Here is a 20337-nt window from a genome sequence, read left to right on the forward strand (position 1 = left end):
GTAGTTGTGCATATGATGATAAACTTGACTTTGACTTTTGGAGCAACAGGCTGCTGGGGGAACTCAGTGGGTCAAGCAGCATCTGTGGGGGGGGGGGGGGGGGGGGGGGGGAGAGAAAGGAATTGTCAAAGTTTCAGGTTGAAACCCTGCATCAGGACCGAGAGAGGAGATCAGGAGTATTGGGGTGGGGTAGAAAAGTGGTGAGACAGGGGTCAGTAGATGATTGGTGGATCAGGGGAGGGAGTAGGATGATGGGCAGATAGAGCCCGGTATGAGAGAGGGAGGGGTGGAATTGGTAGAGAGGCAGATGCTGGGTGGAGGCAAATTTTTTAAAAAAAAGACATCGTGAAGGATTTGACTAATGGAATAGAGAACATTAATCTTTTGCGATTCTTTAAGAATGTGTTGTAGTAGTTGAGGGGAACCAGTGGCTGTGGTGTATTTGGATTTCCAAAAGGCTTTCGACAAATGCCCCACAAAGATTGCTGAATAATATTAGAGTGTATGAAGTTGATGGTAATGCATTCATGGGCACATTGGAGGTTGGCATGCTGTGACTCATAGGGACCTTAGGGGTCAATGCTTGCACACCACCTATGGCAATGATTTGGTTGAGGTGACCATATATAACATTACCTGATAGGGTGGCGGAGGCAAATTCATTGGGGGCTTTTAAAAGGGGCTTGGATGGGCACATAAAATGAGAGGAAATTGGAGGGATATGTGTATTCTGTAGGTAGGAGGGATTAGTTATGTCAGCACAACATTATGGGCCAAAGAGCCTGTTCTGTGCACTATTTCCCAGTTTGCTGATAGTACCACCCTAGTTTTGCACTACCACACTCAGACTCTTAACTCTCCCACTCTTGGTACTTTAGCGTTTTCTGCACTACCTCAGATTGCACTAAATCTTTACACCATTTTGATGTTTTGCACTCATCATTGGATTTGTTGTATTTATTATTACCATGTATACAGTAAGATTTCTTTATTAGTCACATGTACATCAAAACACAGTGAAATGCATCTTTTGCATAGAGTGTTCTGGGGGCAGCCCACAAGTGTCGCCACACTTCTGGTGCCAACATAGCACGCCCACAACTTCCGAACCTGTACGTCTTTGGAATGTGGGAGGAAACCAGAGTACCTGGTGAAACCCACATGGACACGGAGAGAACGTACAAACTCCTTACAGACAGCGGCCTGAATTGAACCCAGGTCGCTGGCGCTGTTATAGTGTTACACTAAGTGCTAGAGCTTCATGCAAGCAAGAAATTTCATTGCACCCTGGTGTAGATGACAATAAACTCAGCTAATGTGGAATCAGAGTAGTGATAAGGATGCAAAGAGGTTTCAAGGGGATACAGATCAGTTCAGTGAATGGCATAGAACATAGAACAATTACAGCACAATTCAGGCCCTTTGGCCCACAAAGCTGTGCTGAACATGTCCCTACCCTAGAAATTACTAGGCTTACCCATAGCCCTCTATTTTACTCAGCTCCATGTACCTATCTAACAGTCTCTTGAAAGACCCTATCGTATCAGCCTCCACCACCGTTTCCGGCAGCCCATTCCACACACTCACCACTCTGAGTAAAAAACTTACCCCTGACATCTCCTTTATATCTACTCCCCAGCACCTTAAACCTATGTCCTCTTGTAGCCACCAATTCAGCCCTGGGGAAGCGCCTCTGACTAGCTACGCTATCAATACCTCTCATCATCTTCTACACCTTTATCAGGTCCCCCCTCATCCTCCATCTCTCCAAGGAGAAAAGGCTGAGTTCCCTCAACCTGCTTTCATAAGGCATGCTCCACACTCCAGACAGCATCCTTGTAAATCTCCTCTGTACTCTCTCTATGGCTTCCACATCTTTCCTGTAGTGAGGGGACCAGAACTGAGCACAATACTCCAAGTGGGGTCTGAACAGGGACCTATATAACCCCAACAATACCTCATGGCTCCTAAATTCAATTCCCCGATTGACGAAGGACAATACACCATATGCCTTCTTAGCCAGAGTCAACCCGCGCAGCCGCTTTGAGCGTCCTATGGACTCGGACCCCAAGATCCCTCTGATCCTCCACACCGCCAAGAGTCCTACCATTAATACTATATTCCGCCAACATATTTGACCTACCAAAATGAACCACTTCACACTCCATCATGACAGATGGAGCACAACTTGGAAAAATGTGAGGGTTTTGTTTTGAAAAGCTGTGACAGACTGAGAAATGTTGATGTTCAAACAGATCGGAGCTGAAAGTTAACATGCAAGTGCAACAGACATTTAGAAAGACAAATGCCTTACTACATTTATATAGGGCCCGAGTAAGACCTCACTTGGAAGATTGTGTATAATTTTGATCTCCTTACTCAAGGAAGATACATTGGCTCTCAAGAGAGGGGCAGTGAAGATACAACAGCCTGTGCCTTGAGGCAGCAAGTCTGTGCAGACAAAATATCATCCCCAATGCACACTGCCCTCAGAAGGCTGCGGTAGGGAAGATACAGTCACCCATCTCTTTGCAGACTATGGATTTGCTAAGAGGGTAGGAGAAGGATACAAGGGTTCATGTCCCAGTTCATCTCAAGCATAACGGAGGACTCTCTGATCGACAGGTGGTTACCAAGGGCACACACTGAGACATTAACTACTGCTGGAAGATCATCATCTCCGTGAAAGATGCTCTCTGGTCTTCCAGTACAGTGAAATGTCCATAAGGGAATGCTGTCGACTGGCACAGTCCAGGCTGCAGGAGTACGTGCTGAGGGATGCACTGAAGCTCAGTGCAGCCAACGCAAGGGCTCGGTGAGGAAAGACCACAGTCAAGGCTCCTTCTGTTACTGAACATGAAGTCTGGTGGGGAAGCTCCTCAAACAACAGAAAGGTGCATCACCCCAGGGGCCCCACATGAGTGGCAATGATGTTGTGTTAAAAAAAGTGTGTTAACACTACTGAATTTATTGACCAAATGACATTCAGAATGTAAATACCTTTGCACTGTTTATTCTTTTTTTTAATTTATTCATAAAATTTCTTAAATAAAAAAAGATGAAATTGAGTAGATTCCATATTCCCCATTATAAATTTTATGGCCATCTGAGGGACCCCTCATTTGCTTTTATTTTCCATTGAATTTAAAAGAATGAGTGGTACTCTTATTGAAATACAAAATTCTTACCAGGGCTTGATAGGGTTAACGATGTTTTCCCTGGCTATGGCATCTAGAACTGGGGGGATGGGTGTCACAGAATAAAGGGGGTGGATCAGGACTAGCACATCTTTGGGATGTGGGAGGAAATGAGGAGAAATTTCTTCACTCAAAACAGCAGAAAACTCTTTGGGATTCTCCACCCCAGAGGCCTGTATTGGCTCAGTCATTGATTCCATTCCAAATCGGAGATCTCTAGAATGGGACACACAGACACACCAAGGAAATGGGGATGGGGCAAGAAAATGGTGAAGTAAAAGATCGACCATGCTTTTACTGAATAGCCAAGCAAGCTCAAGGGACCCGATGGTCTCCTCTTACTCGTTTCCATAATTCCTTACAACGTAGGAGACTACTCAGGCCATCGAATCTATGCCAGCTCTCTTCAGTCCATTCTGTCCACATTCATATCAACTCCCCCCAGATTCTACCACTCACCTACAAATTAGGGGTGATTAACAGCAGCCAATTAGCCTCCTAACTAGCATGCCTTTGGGACATGGAGGAAACCCATGCAGTCACAGGGGAAAAAGATGAGCAAACCACACAAACAGCACCAGAGGTCAAAAGGATTGAACCCAGACCTTGGGCGCTGAGGCAGTGCCTCTACTTGCTGCACTACCCTTATTCCAGATGTTAAAAAAGACGATAGGAATACTTTAGAAAACATTTCCAGTATTTTAATTTTTCTGTTCCACCACTGTCAATATCAGACATCAGCAAGAAACCAATGATCAATATCATGATTAGGATATATTACAGTAAATCAGACAGGCTTTGGGTTATAGCACTGTGGTAGAAACAAACCATTTACATTTACAACCCATTTACAACTCTACAGTACAGGAGGATGCACACAGCCGTGTGCGCAGTGAAGGGTCAGCATCTCCAAGATTTGCTTTACAGCTAATCAGGAGAGGTAGGAAGCTGCTTGTGAACAGCAGGGACAGTGAAATGCATGGACTCATCCCGATTAGATACAATAGCCCAGCACACAGTGGCTCCCATGCCTTCCTGTTCCATCGGCAGCTCACAACCACGGAAGTGATGGCCCTCAAATTTGCAGCTCTCACTTTTAAAGAAATCGGTGACTAGAGAGGTACCAGTGAAGGTAACAAGGCCACCAAGGTGCAGAACACAAATATGAAATCCCTGTCAGATGGCTCGTGCTAGGGACGTGGGTAGAGCAAGACCATCAACACCACCACAATGGTTACACAGCTCCACTACTTGGCAGATAGCATGGAGGATCCACTGCCTCAGAAGCCCCTAGCTGTCTGAAGGTTATAAACAATCAGTCCTATATCTTCTGTGGACAGGTGGGATAGTAAATGGGAAGGATGGGGCTGTGTCAGGACAATTTCAAAAGTGTGCAACATTATTTCCATAAACTGTCAATCCCATCACTCCAGTTCTCCATTGTGCAATCTTATCTGAAGAGATTTCCCAAAGTGTGGTGTAAAAAATGTAAAAGAAAAAAAAAAGCACAGGATTTGGCCCCTCTAATTGTAGGGGCTCGATAAGGTGGCAGCCCCGGCCAATCACTTTCTTCATTCAGTGCACATACACTTAAGCCAGTCCTCAAGCTTAAGCTGCAAATGTACAAAGACTCTCCTCCAGACACATCCCATTATCCCAAGCTCCCGTGGTCCAAAGGCCAACCTCTGCTGTTCCTTAATGGTCCGCGTCCATTGCGTCCAAATACTTGGCTTCAATTATCTTGGGAAGGATGAGGCACCTGTGGAGAAGGCAAGAATTGAAAGGAGAGGCTCCACAAACACAGCTCTGCTCACTCAACCTCCCATCATGTGGGGGCCTAGGAACTTATACACAGCATTATTTCTCACAAGTCAGAGGACATGTGGACACAGCTCAGCACATCACAGAAGCCAGCCTCCTCAAGGACTGTCCACACTTCTCACTGCCTTGGTAAAGCAGCCAACATAATCAAAGACCCCACCCACCACAGACATTCTCTCCCCTGCCATCAAGCAGAAGGTACAAAAGCCTGAAAGTACGTACCACCAGGCTCAAGGACAGCTTCTATCCCGCTGTTATAAGGCTATTGAATGGTTCCCGAGTACGATAAGATGGACTCTTGGGCTCACAATCTACCTCACTAATAGCCTTGCACCTTATTGTCCGTCTTCCTGCACTGCACTCTCTCTGTAACACTTTATTCTGCACTCTTGTTTTCCCCTGTACTACCTCAATGCACTGTTGTAATGAAGTGATCTGTATGGATGGCATGCAAAACAAGTTTTTCACTGTACCTCAGAACATGTAACAATGATAAACCCACTTTACATGGAAACAGGCCCCACAAGTCTGCACCAACAACCAAGTACCCGTTCACATTAATCCTATTTTGATTCCCCCCTCACATTCCCATCAACTAACCCCAGATTCTACCACTCAGTTACACAGCAGGAGCAAATTACAGCAGCCAATTAGCCTACCAACCAATATCTTTGGGACACGGGCGGAAAGCTAAGATATAGGAGCAGAATTAGGCCATTCAGCCCATCGAGTCCGCTCTGTCATTCAATCATGGGATTTATTTTTCATCCAACCCATTCTTCTGCCTTCTCCCCATAACCCTTAACTCCCTTACCAATCAACCACCCATCAATTTCTGCCTTAAATACACCCAGTGACTTGGCCTCCACAGATACAGGATATTTATTAGTCACATGTACATCGAAACACACAATGAAATGCATCTTTTGCATTACTGAGAATGTGCTGGGGGCAGCCCGTAAGTGGTGCCACTCTTCCGGCACCAACATAGCATGCCCACAGCTCCTAACTCGTACTTCTTTGGAATGTGGGAGGAAACCGGAGTACCTGGAGGAAACCCACGCAGACATGGGGAGAACGTACAAACTCCTAACAGACAGTGGTGCTGGAAGTGTGGCGACACTTGTGGGCTGCCCCCAGAACATGCTATGCAAAGATGCATTACACTGTGTAAATTTCAATGTACATGTGACTAATAAAGGTATCTTATTTACTTGTGGGGACAAGCCAGATGGGTGGGCTCCAATGGGAAATATTCCATGAACCAATGAACCAATATTCCATCTTCCTGGTCTATTTGCTTACTAGAGGGAAGGTGGGTTAACCCCACCCTCAACTGGAGAGAAACATCTGAGGATCTGTCCTGTAATTATGAAGGCACACCAGTGGCTCTACTTCATTAGGAGTTTGAGGAGATTCAGTATGTCACCAAGGACTATTGCAAATTTCTATAGATGTATGGTGGAGAGCATTCAGACTGGTTGCATCACAGCCTGGTATGGAGGCTGCAATGCACAGGATTGCAGGAGATTGCGGAGGGTTGTAGACAGCCAGCTCCAACACAGGCACAATTGGAGAGAACATCTTCAAGAGGAGGTGCCTCAAGGCGGCGGTGGCATCCATCACCAAGTACTCTCACGATCTGGGACATGCCCTCTTCTCATTACTACTATCAGGGAGGTGGTACAGGAGCCTGAAGACCCATTCTCAATGATTCATAAACAGCTTCTTCCCCTCTGATTCAGATTTCTGAACCCATAAAACCCTACCTCATTATTCATTACTGCCTTGGTTAATGAGTATTAAATCTCTTCATCACCTCTCCCCATCTCTATAACCTCACAAACCTCCCAACTGATACAATCCTCCAATTCCGACCTGGGAATCTGAGAAGGGCCACCTCAACACTGCAGAGACAGAACAAAACACCAACCTGACAGGAACCATTGCCAGCATTATGGGTGGAAAGACCATCTTCAAGTATGGCAGTGGGGCCATTCCAAAGCCACAGAGAATGGCAACCTCGATTAACTGGAGACCAGTAAAGTAATGGATCTTCCTCTGTGGGACCCTCCGGATGTAGTGTGTGGGGGGATAGGAAGTCTAGACCAGAATGGGGGGGGGGGGGGGGGGGGGGAGAAAAAAAAAAATCGGATCAGCATCCATAGGTTTAAGATCACAGTTAGGCAAAAGGTATGGGGTGGATCAGTTCTGAGATGTGATATATGGGTCTCAAGATACTGGAACAGGTCATTGTACCAGATTTATTCTTTCATACTATATGAGACGCTGTTGCCATGACCCGCCATTACTGCCAGTCCCACACTGGCATTGAACCAAGTGGTTTGCTGGACCACTTCAGAAGTCAGCTAAGTATCAACCACATTGCCATACGTCAGGAATTACACACAGGCACAGAAATCAGTCCTTAGTCAAATCAGTCCTGAAAAGGCCATTAAATGAATAAGAAAAAAAAATGAAACGCTGGAAATATTCAGGTCAGGCAGCATCTGAAAGAGCATTTCTGGTCCACAATGGGATGAAAGGACCTGATGAAATGTCATCACCCCAAAAAACTAACAGTTTGTCACTCCACAAACGCTGTCTGACTTGCTAAAATAACAATGTTTAAAAAGGCATTTAGACAGGTACATGGATAGGAAAGGTTTGGAGGGAAATGAGCCAAACGCAGGCAAATGGGATTAGCTCAGGTTGGCAATTTGGTCAACACAGACAAGTTGGACTGTTTCTGTGCTGTACGAATTCAATATCTCCAGCATTTTTGCTTTTTATTTCAGTTTTCCAGCTTCTGTACTTTTTGCTTTCTGATTGGGGAACCAGATTGTTTTTTTAAAAAAAAATCAACAATCCAATAGCTTTATGGTTGCAATTATTGATCCTCGCTTTTTATTCCAAATTCAGTCAAATTAACTGAATTTAGAATTACTCAGCTACTCCGCTGGGGACTGAATAGCTGATCATTTGTTAAGGAGTTTTTGATTACTTTTGCAGCAGCATAATCACAATGTGTATAGTCAGAGTCTGGTTCAAAACTGCTCAGGGCACCTCAACTGATCAGTTTGGAGTGAGGGAGAATCTCAGTAAAAACTGCTGCATCTTTTCAGTATTTACCTGTTCTTTAAATAGAAGAGCCAATCTCTCAAAAAACTGACACCCATCGATGGAGGTCACAGAAACGTAGAGGAAGAGCCCGTACAAAACGGGTTTTGGAATCCACTGGAGAGGGATGGGTAACAGCAGAAGCGAGATTCCCACTAGTATGTGTGCCACAAGAGCCGACACACGAGTCTCCCTAACTCGAATAATCCTGAGAGGGGAAGAGAGGAAAAACAAACAAGGTTCAATTCAGAGGAAGTTAATAAACAAGACTTATTAGATGCAGAATATTACCACCACCTTTGGAAATTAAATCCAGACTTAAATTGATAAAATCTGCTTTGCTGGTCTAAGAGAGAAGAGGCACTCATTCACACTTTCAGTCCCAAGCAAGCACAGGAAAAGATTGGGAACAATTGACCAAATCCTGACAGAGACTCTTCGTAAATAATGTGAAAGACATTTCACAAATCTCAGCACCTCATGCCTGTGCTGGCTCAAGTCAGCTCAAATTCCCTATGCTTTTCCCAGAATCCCACAAATTTCCCTTCATAATTACCCAGCTCCATTTATCGATCTCTGCTTCCACCTCTTGTTTGAGCGGTACAATATTCCAGATGTAAAATTCTCCACTTAATAAAGGGTAGCCTACAATCTGGCGGTGTGGATATTAAATTCTCCACCTTCTGATAACTGCTCCCCTCTGCCCCTTTTCTCTCTCCTCCTGATCCATTTGGCCCCCAATCACCTTCCTATCCCTTTCCCCTCCCCCACCATCTGCCCATCACCCACACACTCCTCCCGCGGTTCCCCATCCACTACTCCCATCTGCCGTCCCCACCTCCCTCCCTTTATTCCATGCCCCACCTTCCTCTCCTATCAGATTCCATCTTCAGCCCTTTGTCACCTCCACCTGTCACCTCCCAGCTTCTGACGCTATTACCAGTCTCCCCTTCCCCCATCTGCCTATTACTCCTCCTCACCTGGATCAACCCATCACCTGCCAGCTTAAGATATTTATTAGTCACGTGCACATTAAAACACACAGTGAAATGTGTCTTTTTGGGTTACTGAAGCTGGGGTGGGGCAACCCGCAAGTGTCCCCACTCTTCTGGCACCAACATAGCATGCCCACAGCTCCTAACCTGTACATCTTTGGAATGTGGGAGGAAACCGGAGCACCCGGAGGAAACCTACGCAGACACGTGGAGAACGTACAAACTCCTTACAGACAGCAGCCAGAATTGAACCTGGGTCGCAAGCAGTTAATAGTGTTACACTAACCGCTACACTACTGTGCCGCCTACTCCATCCCTTACCCCCACCTTTTTATACTGGCCATCTGCCCTCTTTCAGTCCCGAAGGTCTAACCCAAAACATCAACTGTCCATTTCTCTCCACAGATGCTGCCTGACCCGTTGAGTTCCTCCAGCTTTGTGTGTTGCTCCAGATTCCAGCATCTGCAATCTCTTGTATGTTTATCTATCCCTGGTTCATTTGGTAACCATTCTTGACAAAATACACTTTTATAGATCATGCAACAAACATATGGCTTTTGTATCTTTGACAGATCTCTGAAAGGTAACCGTTGAAGCTCTGTTCCTGGTCATTTAGTATCTGATTACCACATGAAAACATGCTTCTGGTTCAATGAACCCCACCTACCTCTCTTACCATCTGCCTCGTTATGTATGGCTAACACAAGGGGACATAATTTTAAGGTGATTGGAGGAAAGTATAATGGGGACGTCAGGGGTAAGTTGTTTTTTATTTATATATATATATATATATATATATACACACACACCGAGTGGTGGGTGTGTGGAACGCACTGCTGGCAGAGATTGTGGGGGCAGATACATTAGGGACATTTAAGAGAGACTCTTAGATAGCCACATGAATGATAGAGAAATGGGGGGCTATGTGGTAGGGAAGGGTTAGATAGATCTTAGAGCAGGATAAAATGTTGAAACAATATTGTGGGCCGAAGGGCCTGTACTGTGCTGTAGTGTTCTATGTATGGCCTTGCACCTTATTGTCTGCCTGCACTTTCTCTGCAATTGTAACACTATTCTGCATTCTGTTATTGCTTCTCCCTTGTACTACCTCAATGCACCAATGTAATGAAATGACCTGTATGGATGGCATGCAAAACAAAGTTTTTCACTGTAACTCAGAGTCAGTAATACAGCACGGAAACAGGCCCTTCAGCCCACCTGGTCCATGCTGACCACAGTAACCTCGCTGCTCATCCCAGTTGCCCACACTCGGCCCATAACCTCCAAGCCCTCCCTTCCGTGTACCTATCCAAATGACTCTTAAATATCGCAATATCACCTTGACCACTTCCTCTGGCAGCTCATTCCAGGCACTCACTACCCTCTGTGTAAAGTTGCCTCTCAGGTCTCTTAGATCTCTCCCCTCTTATCTTGCATCTGTACCATCTAGTTATGGACTCCTCAACCTGGGGAAAAGACCATGACCGTCCACCTTATCCATACCCCTCATGACTTTATAAACTTCTAGCAGGTCACCCATCATGCTCCTACATGCCAAGGAATAAAGACCCAGCGTGGCCAACCTCTCCTTATAACTCAGGCCCTCTTGTCCAGGCAGATCTCTTCTGCACCTTCTCCAGCTTGACAATGTCTTTCCTACAACAGGGTGACCAAAACTGTGCACAATAGTCCAAGTGCAGCCTCCCCAACAACTTGTATAACTGCAACAGTGTTCCTACTCCTAAACTCGATGCCCTGACCGACAAAGGCCAGTGAGCTTAGCACCTTCCTCACCACCATCTACTTGCACAGCCACTTACAGTGAACTGTGCACCTGTACTCCCAGGTCCCTCTGTTCCATAACACTCATCAGTGCCCTGCCATTCACTGTACAAGTTCTACCCTGGTTCGAATGTCCAAAATGCATCAGCTCACACTTATCCAAGTTGAAATCCATTTGCCATTCCTCAGCCCATCTCCCTAACTGATCAAGATCTCTTTGCAATTCATTGTAACCTGCTTCACTATCAATAAGACCCCCTAATTTAGTATCATCAGCAAACTTGCTAATCATGCTATGTACATTCATATCCAAATCATTTACATACATAATGAATAACAGAGGTCCCAACAATCACCCCTGGGGCACCCCACCAGTAACAGGCCTCCAGTCAGAAAATCAACCTTCAACCATCACCCTCTGCTTCCCATCATCGAGCAGATTCTGAATCCACCTCACTAGCTCCCCTGAATCCCATGCCACCCAACTTTATTTTTTTGTTAAAGTTATTTTTTTTTTAAAAAACTTTTTATATTCGAGAACTACCTCAGCACGTGACAATAATAAACAAATTTTCCAATTTTAATTTTACCAATTTACAGCTTGTACTATAACCTTCAACTCAAGAAAATGAGAAGTGGATTGCTCTCCCAACCAGCAGTTTTGTGACCAGCTGAAAGTCATCCTGCACGTATCATTGTGAATCCACGAGAAGTTCAATCCACAAGATGAATCCATGTATAAAGTCCCACAAATCAGAATCACACTGCACAGAAACAGTCCTTACAGATGAAGCCACTTGTACTTCTGCCTGCCTAGTGTACTGCATTGTGTTCACAATGTAGTCTCCTCCACACTGGAGAGACCAAATGCAGATTGGGTAACCTCTTGGGTTCCTCAGCTACCTGTTGCCTGCCATTTTAATTCTCTGTCTCACTCCCACTATGACCCATTTATCTGTAGCTCTGTTCACTGTTCCAATGAGGCTCAGTGCAAGCACGAGGACCTGTACCTCATCTTCCATCTGGTCACATTGCAGCCTTCTGGATTTAGTTATCAACAGTTTCAGTTAAGTGTCTCTGTAGTACTGGCTCAGTTTCCTTCTCCCCAACAACATGGGCTGACCCGCTGGTCATTTCCTACAGCTCTGAATGTCACAGTTTTTACATTCCTTTTTCTGTACTCTAACTTCCCTCATTAACCCATCAACCAGATAGCTACTTAGAGTCAGAGCAATACAGCATGGATGCAGGTTCAGCCCAATGAGTCCATGCCAACCACAGTACCCACCTAGCTAGTCCCAGTTTCCTGCATTCGGCCCATATCCCTCTGAGCCCATCTCTTGCATGTACCTATCCAAGTGCTTCTTAAATGATACTATTGTACCTGCCTCCACCACTTCCTCTGGCAGCTCGTTCCATATACTCACCACCCTGTGCGTGAAGAAGTTGCCCCTCGCTTCAACAGCTCATCTCCACGGCAAACTGGCTTCACCCTATCAGGGATACTCCCTTTGTCCTACCCATCCCTCCCACATCCTCCGTGCAACCCAAAACCAACGTGGTTTCTCCTTCCATGGATGCTGCCTGACACAAGTGTTTCCAGCATTTTCTGTTTTCGTTTGAAGACTGGGGAGCTGCTTGGGTTAATCCAACTTCCCAGTTCTTGACCCCTAGCCCTGCAAATTATGGCTCTTCAACATTCAAACTGGAATGGACCACCGAAGCCTGCTCCACCATTCAATAAGATCACCAGTCCTGATACAGGGCTTCAACCTGAAACGTCAACAATTCCTCCCCATAGGTGCTGCTCCACTCACTGAGTTTCTCCAGCAGTTTATTCGTCACATCAGCCGTAATGAGACAAATGATCAGAGAATGCGCTTTAGTAATGCTGTTTGAGGGTTCATACAGTCATCGAGTGCAGAAGCAGACCCTCCCGCCCAGCGTCAGGGTGCTGAAGAGAACTCCCCTGGTTGCAAAAGAACTTGTGGCATTAAATGAGGAGAGAGTCAGGGCCTCCAGTTACTATCGTCTAAAAGACAGATAGTACAACCCTCTCTTTAAGATATCCTTATTAGTTACATGTGCATCGAAACACACAGTGAAATGTATCTTTTTGTGTACAATGTTCTGGGGGTAGCCCGCAAGTCGCCACGCTTCCGGCACCAACATAGCATGCCCACAACTTCCTAACCAGTATGTCTTTGGAACATGGGAAGAAACCAGAGCACCCGGAGGAAACCCATGTTGACACGGGGAGAACGTACAAACTCCTTACAGACAGTGGCCAGGTCAATGGTGCTGTAATAGTGTTACACTACCGTGCCTACACTGCACCAGAATTTCAGCCAAGATTTTCTACTGTAGGTTCTGGACTAAAAAGTTACAACTTTTGCAGAAAATGGTTTGATGTTTGGAGATACTGGCAAATCCATCTTGTAAAGTTTAAAACATTCAGCTTAAGTCAGTTTTGAAAGTAAATAAAATCTAAAATGCAATGCACACACATCAAAAGAAATGAAAAGGTTGTCAACTTACATCTCGTATAGATGACCATTCTCCACTCTCTGCTCCACAAAGGCTAGAGCACGGACATGCAAAGGAGAATGGGGGAATGCAGAGTGTACCCATGGTAACCCAAAGATGGACAAAACTATGTTAACAATGCCCACAAGGAAGATGTCCCAGTGATAGCCTGTGCCTTTCATTAATCTGCAAGGAAATAATTCGAGGAAGTCGTTAGCAGATGGGGTCCATTAACTTTTCTGATTTAAAGACAAGATAGCAACAAGGAACTCTCTAATCTTCAAAAGCAAAAGTATATCTTCTTGGTATCATCTTTGTAAATCTCCTCTGTACCCTCCGCAAAGGGCTTCAATATCCTTCAAGTAAGCTGCTCTGAATCCACTGTTCAAGTTGTGGCCTAATCAAAGATTAGTAGAATGAACGTTGACAAAGCAATAAGACCCCAACCAAATCTGCAAGCAAGAAATTGAGTTAGGGAAGGAGGGCAGAAGGGGCTGACGGTTGCTGGGTTAAAAGAGTTCAGAGTTATGAAGCTGAGTAACAAGGTATGGGGGTTTGGGAAGAATAAACAGAGTCCAACCCCCAGATATTGCTAGGATTCCACCAGAATCATAGTTTAGGAGGAAAGACAGTCTAGGCTGGGGAGATAGACAACTCAGCAAGCAGTTTAACTGGGGTGCATATAAAGTTATGGAAAGCTTAGACAAGGTGAACCGAAGGACCTATTTAGCTTAGCAAGAAAGATTAATAAAGCTCTGGACAACTGTTAATCATAGAAGGATTAGAGAGTTCAGGAAGAGGTTTTCCACCCAAAGCGTACTGGGCATTTGGAACTCGGAAGGATGATGGAGTCAGAAACGTAACATTTTAGTACCTGGATATGCACCTGAAGAGTTATAACATACAGGACTACAGATCTACCTGGCTGCGCTCTGTACCTGTAACACTATAGTCTGCGTTCTGTTATCGCTTTTCCCTTGTACTACCTTGATGTACTTGTGTTCTGAGATTATCTGCATGGATGGCATGCAAAACAAAGCTTTTCACTGCATCTTGGTATACATGACAATAATAAATCAATTGTCAGGTGATGGGAATTACTGGCATTGATGGCTTCCTTCTATGCTGCAAGTGTCTATGATTCAATGGGGTACAGTGGAAGTGAACGGAGGACAGAATCACAAGAGGGAGAGGTGTCACGGTATCACAGAAATAAACCTTTCAGCCCAATGTCCACATCAACCATTAATCACTAATCCCACTTATTCTCCCCCCATTCCCATCAACCTTAAATTCTACCCCTCACTTATAAACTGGGGGCAATTTACCCAAGGCCAATGACCCTACCAACCTGCACATCTTTGGGACGTGGGAGGAAACCAGAACACCTGGATGAAGCCTACGGCGTGAAGCAAAGTCAGAGGGAGTTGTGCAAAGTGCAGTCAAGTCATTACATAGACAGCAACATCTTGTTCATCAATGAGTCAAACATCCATCTGCCCGTACTAGCCTACACAGGGTCTTCAAATAACTTTGTACTTCAAGTTTACAGGAACACAACACAGACATTACCACAGAATACTATGAAGTTTAGTAGCTTACCTGTTCTGGGGAGCATTTGTTAATGACATCACAATGTTCTGTTCCAAATAAAAGAGCATTGAGAGAAGGAAGCCCAAACCCATTCCACCAAATATCGCTCCGACAGACAGAACATGAAACGGGGCCAGATTGAACAAGCCTTTGTTTGGATCATAACTAAATGAAGCAACTGTAAGGTAGAAATAATACAAACAAAAGTGGTTAGGATTGAAACATGCCAGCAAAACAATTAAATAAACTTCCAGACTCAGCCCATCTCCCTTTTCCAGTGACCATATGCACCTCCAGAGTTTTAAGCAACTTAACTATCAACCACTATTATGCCATCCAGTCTCTCTGCACATCAGCTGCCTCTCTTGCCATTAAATAGTCAAATCGCTTTTCCTGATATCTTTCACTTTACTTTAAAAGGCAATTTTATTTTCCATTTAAAGAACTACCTTATGGTCCCTGGAGTTCAACTAACAGTGGCACCTTTTTAAAATTGATTAGACCACCTTTGTTTTTAGATAAGATATCTTTATTAGTCACATGTACATCGAAGCACACAGTGAAATGTATCTTTTTGCGTAGTGTTCTGGGGGCAGCTCACAAGTGTCGCCACGTATCCGGCACCAACATAGCATGCCCACAACTTTCCTAACCTGTACGTCTTTGGAATGTGGGAGGAAACCCGAGCACCCGGAGGAAACCCACGCAGACACGGAGAGAACATACAAACTCCTTACAGACAGTGGCTGGATTTGAACCCAGGTCACTGCCGCTCTAAAGCGTTATGCTAACCGCTACACTACTGTACCTTTTGATTCCAAATGATGTTTGCACAGAGTATAGGAGTTGGGATGTTACATTGAAGTTGTACAAGATGTTGGTGAGGCAGAATTTAGAGTATTGTGTGCAGTTCTAGTCACCTACCTACAGGAAAGATACAAGCTTGGAAGAGTGCAGAGAAAATTTACAAGAATGTTGCCAGGACTTGAGGACCCGAGTTATAGGGAAAGGTCAAATAGGTTAGGACTTTATTCCCTGGAGCACAGGAGGATGAGGGGAGATCTTATAGAGGTTTACAAAATTATGAGGGGTATAGATAGGGGAAAAAGTCCGTATGCAGTCACCCTAAGTTTGGGTGGCACTGGAACTAGAGGACATAGGTTTAGGGTGCAAAGTGAAATTTTTAAGGGGAATCTGAGGGGGAACTTTTTCACTCAGAAGGTGGTGTGAGCATGGAATGAGCTGGCAGCAGAAGTGGTAGATGCAGGTTCAATTGTAACATTGGAGAGAAGTTTGGATAGGTACATGGATGAGAGGGGTTTAGAGGAATATGGTCCAGGTAGATGGGACGAGGCAGAAGATCAGGTCGGCGTGGACTAGATGGGCTGAAGGAACTTTCTGTGCTGAAGTACGCTATGACTTCTTCCAGTACCACAACTGGCTCGAAGTACATTTTAATCTTTACTCGCCAAACAGCTTCCTTCTTCTATAAAATTCAGATCCACCCAAAGCTGAGCATTTCCATTGGACCTGAAGAGTTTCCAACATATTCCTCTCCGTCTGCAACTACAGCTTGCCTGAGCAGCCCAAAATCTTCACAATCAAGGCTCATCCTTCTCTCTACACAACACAAAAATGGTCACCCATGGACATTCTCTCTCTCTTTCTACACCGAGTAAGAAAGGTAGGAGGTGATGTGGAATAGCCCAGGTAAACTGAACTACAGCAAAAAAACTAGTTACAAGATGCAAACAAGATACTGGTAGATTTAGTTTATAGGTCTCCTGTTACTTTGGAGGGAAGGTTAATCCAGATTCAAGCATGCTTGTAGCAAAGCTAGAACTATAAACCATGCAGACTGGGCTAATCAAAGCTGGTTAATCGAACTAAGATTCTGACTAATCAAGCCATGAAAGGGATAGATAAGATAGAGGCAGGAAGGTTGTTTCCACTGGTAGGTGAGACTAGAACTAGGGGACATAGCCTCAGATTCAGGGGAATAGATTTAGGATGGAGATGAGGAGAAACTGCTTTTCCCAGAGAGCAGTGAATCTGTGGAATTCTCTGTCCAGGGAAGCAGCAGAGGTTACCTTATTAAGTATATTTCAGACACAATTCCCCCACTATACAAAAATCTATCTAAGGGTCATGGGGAAAAGGCAGGTAGGTGGATTTGAGTCCATGGCCAGATCAGCCATGATCTTATTAAATGGCAGAGCAGGCTCGATGGGCCAGATGGCCTACTCCTGCTCCTGCTCCTATTTCTTATGCCCTTGTAATATAGCACAGAAACTGGCTCTTCAGCTCAACCCATCAATGCCGACCAAGATGTCCATCTAAGCTAGTACCATTTGCCCATGTTTGGCCCATATCCCTCTCTACCTTCTTATCCATGTACCTGTCCAAGTGTCTTGTAAATGTTGTTATTGGACCTGCCTCAACCACTTCCTCTGCCAGCTCATTCCAGATATTCGCCACCCTCTGTATGAAGTTGCCCCTCAGGTCACTTTTAAATCTTTCCCCCCTCTCACCTTAAACCTATGCCCTCTAGATTTTGATTCCCAAAGTTGTTTGGGTATGCTTTCATAGATTGCATCAAGGGGCTTTCCAAAAGTAATATTACTTGGAACCAACTAGAGAATGGGGTAATTACAGATCTCTATTATTTAGGGTCAATTATTAATCTCAAAAGGGATCACTGGAGAAAAAGATTACAATATTATATCAAGCAGCATGAATTAATTCGGTTGAAAACAAATCTTAGAACTGAAAGCCAACTACAAAAAGGGTATGAGGAGTATGTTGGCAGAAGTGATTGGAACAATTGATTTGCCAATTGATGAACAGTGGCAAAGTGTTAAAGAAATATTTCATAGTTCTCAATGAAACTACATTCTACTTATAAATGAAAATCTGTGGGAAAAAGTTGGATTAAAGTATTAGATTAAAAATGCTTTAAAGATTGGGAGAGTTTAGAAAGTGGCAACAGATGCAATATCACAATGCCAAAAGCACAAGGAAGATTGTTTCAGGGTTTTGGTGCATACTTTAAAAAAAAGGCTCGCAAAAGTGAACATGTTCCACATAGATCCAGAGGCAAGAGAAACTATAATGACTTTCAAAATGACTTGCGCCATTAAATAATATTTTACTACGTCTTCACTATAGAAACCACAATAAATAGTGAATGAATGTGAGGAACTTTTAAAAGGAGAAAAAACAGGAGCATACAAGGAAACCAAAACTTGACAAAACCCCTGGATTGCTAGCCTGCAACCTTGGATTCCAAGAGGTGGTTGTGGAGATGGATACATTAACGTACAGCTTCCAAAATTCCCCATACTTGGAATAGTCCCAGCAAATTAGGAGATGGCTAATACGACATTGCTATTCATGCAAGTGGGGAAACAAAAAGCAAACCTGATATCAGTTTTAGCATACATGTTATTTATGTGATAACAGGGCCTTTAGAGTCAAGGTGAATTATTAAAGAAAAATAGTGCTTGACAAATCTCATTTTTTTTTATGATGGTTAAAAAAGGAAATCAGTGAATGCAACACATTTATATTGTCACAAGGATTAGATGGGGTAGATCATCCTGCCCTTTGAGCCTGCTCTGCCATTCAGGATCGTGGCTGATCTTCCACCTCTGTTTCATGTTCCTGCACACCTTTCCCTATCCCTCGATTCCCTTCATATTCAGAAATCTATTGATCTCGGTTTTGAACGAACTCAATAGCAGAACCTCAAACTGAATTTCAAAGATTCAGTGCCCTCTAAGTATTTCTCTTCATCTTGGTGCAAATGCCTAACCCTTAGTCTCAGACAGTAAAGACCTTTATGCCTAGGTTCATCTCCACATCCATCCTGTTGAACCTCAGAATTTAAGTTTCAGTGAGATCATCTTCCATTCTTCTTAATTGAAGAGAGCAAGGCCTTGTCCATTCAAATCTCTCCTCATGTGCTGTTTCCCATTCTGCCAGCCACATTCTCAAATAACTCCATTGATTAGTCAAACATGACTTCTCATAAATTGTACTTTATCCCATTATTTTTTTCTAGCGGTTCTGTTATTAAATCCTTTGTTACAGATTTTGAACACAAGGTTGTTATATAAATTAAGAACTTGGAAAGGTAGCAATATATTAGGATGGACAGAGAATTCAATATTAAGACAACAAAGAATAAACAGGTATTTGTCAAATTGGGAAGTTCTTGTGAATTTCCATAATTAGCATTGAGCATTCAACCATTGCACTGTATTAATGACCCGATGAGAGCAAAACACAACATATCTAAGTTGGCTGACAAAACAATGTGGGGAAATAAGCAGAGATTGTGCACAAAGGTATGTTAATGAGAGAGCAGAATAGCAACAGATGATGTGCAAATGTGAAGTTTTGTCAAGAGGAGAAAACAATACCTTTGAACCAGTAAGGAACTAATAAATTGTAATGTTAAAGAGGGATCAGGGTCGGCTGGCTCAAAAGGCAGAAAGTTATACTTGCAGGAACAGCAAGCAATTAGGGCAAGGAAGTCCTGCTGCAATTTTAACATAGTCTTTTGCAAGACATCAGTTGGAGTATTGGCTGAAAGAATAAAATAAAAGAATGAAAGTGGATTTCTTTGAGACATACAAAATACAGGGAGGAACAGATAGGTAGGCTGGGAGGCTGCTTTCTTTAGCTGGAGAGGATAAAAGAGGGAGTATAATTGGATCAAGATAAGAGGGCATCCATTCAGAAATGCAATGAGTAACTTCTTCACTTAGAATGCTTAGTCACCAAGTATATTCTAGGTTAGATTTTTGGGAATTGGCTGGGAAAATGACAGCAAAACACCTCTGACCTTAGTGGATTTTGGAACAGCTTCAAGGGGCCATCTTTAGGGTTATTTGTTTCCTGATGAAGGGTCTCTGTCCAAAACATTAGCAGTTCATTTCCCTCCATAGATGCTACCCAACCTGCTGAATTCCTCCAGCTTGTTTTTTTTGTGTTTGTTGCTCCAGATTTCCAGCACCAGCAGTCTCTCGTCTCCGCCTTCAGCTTGTTCTATATGCCTCACACATTACAACACAGTCTGTCACCCAGTCATTTACACTAGACTTCAAAACTAGCAAAATCTACTTGATAGCATCTCATCCAAGACGTTTACCTTCAAGGATCAGTTATTATCACCACTGACAAAAATGGAATACAATTCTGTGGCAAGTTTTGGTAAGTGAAAGTGGGGGTGGGGAATGGAAAGAGAAAGCAAAGTTATGGAAACACAAAGTGATCCAACGGAAAGGCAAAGCCTCAAT

The 20337-nt window shown here is 43.9% G+C and overlaps 1 protein-coding gene across 2 annotated transcripts in view; it reads right to left on the reverse strand.

Moving 5' to 3' along the window:
* Positions 1-3879: 3879 nt before the first annotated feature.
* The window catches only part of slc4a11 (solute carrier family 4 member 11), a 132589-nt gene continuing 116131 nt past the window's right edge, over positions 3880-20337 (reverse strand). The window contains exons 16-20 of one of the 2 annotated variants that reach the window (XM_052010517.1): positions 15044-15212; positions 13454-13627; positions 8151-8346; positions 6952-7121; positions 3880-4956 (exon numbers count right to left, since the gene is read on the reverse strand). In XM_052010517.1, coding sequence (XP_051866477.1) covers positions 4893-4956; positions 6952-7121; positions 8151-8346; positions 13454-13627; positions 15044-15212 — 773 coding nt within the window. In that variant the 3' untranslated portion in view covers positions 3880-4892. The remainder of the gene's footprint in view (positions 4957-6951; positions 7122-8150; positions 8347-13453; positions 13628-15043; positions 15213-20337) is intronic. The other variant, XM_052010518.1, reaches the window with a different exon arrangement.

This window comes from Pristis pectinata, chromosome 2 (genome assembly GCF_009764475.1).
Source record: "Pristis pectinata isolate sPriPec2 chromosome 2, sPriPec2.1.pri, whole genome shotgun sequence".
Classification (NCBI taxonomy): domain Eukaryota; kingdom Metazoa; phylum Chordata; class Chondrichthyes; order Rhinopristiformes; family Pristidae; genus Pristis; species Pristis pectinata.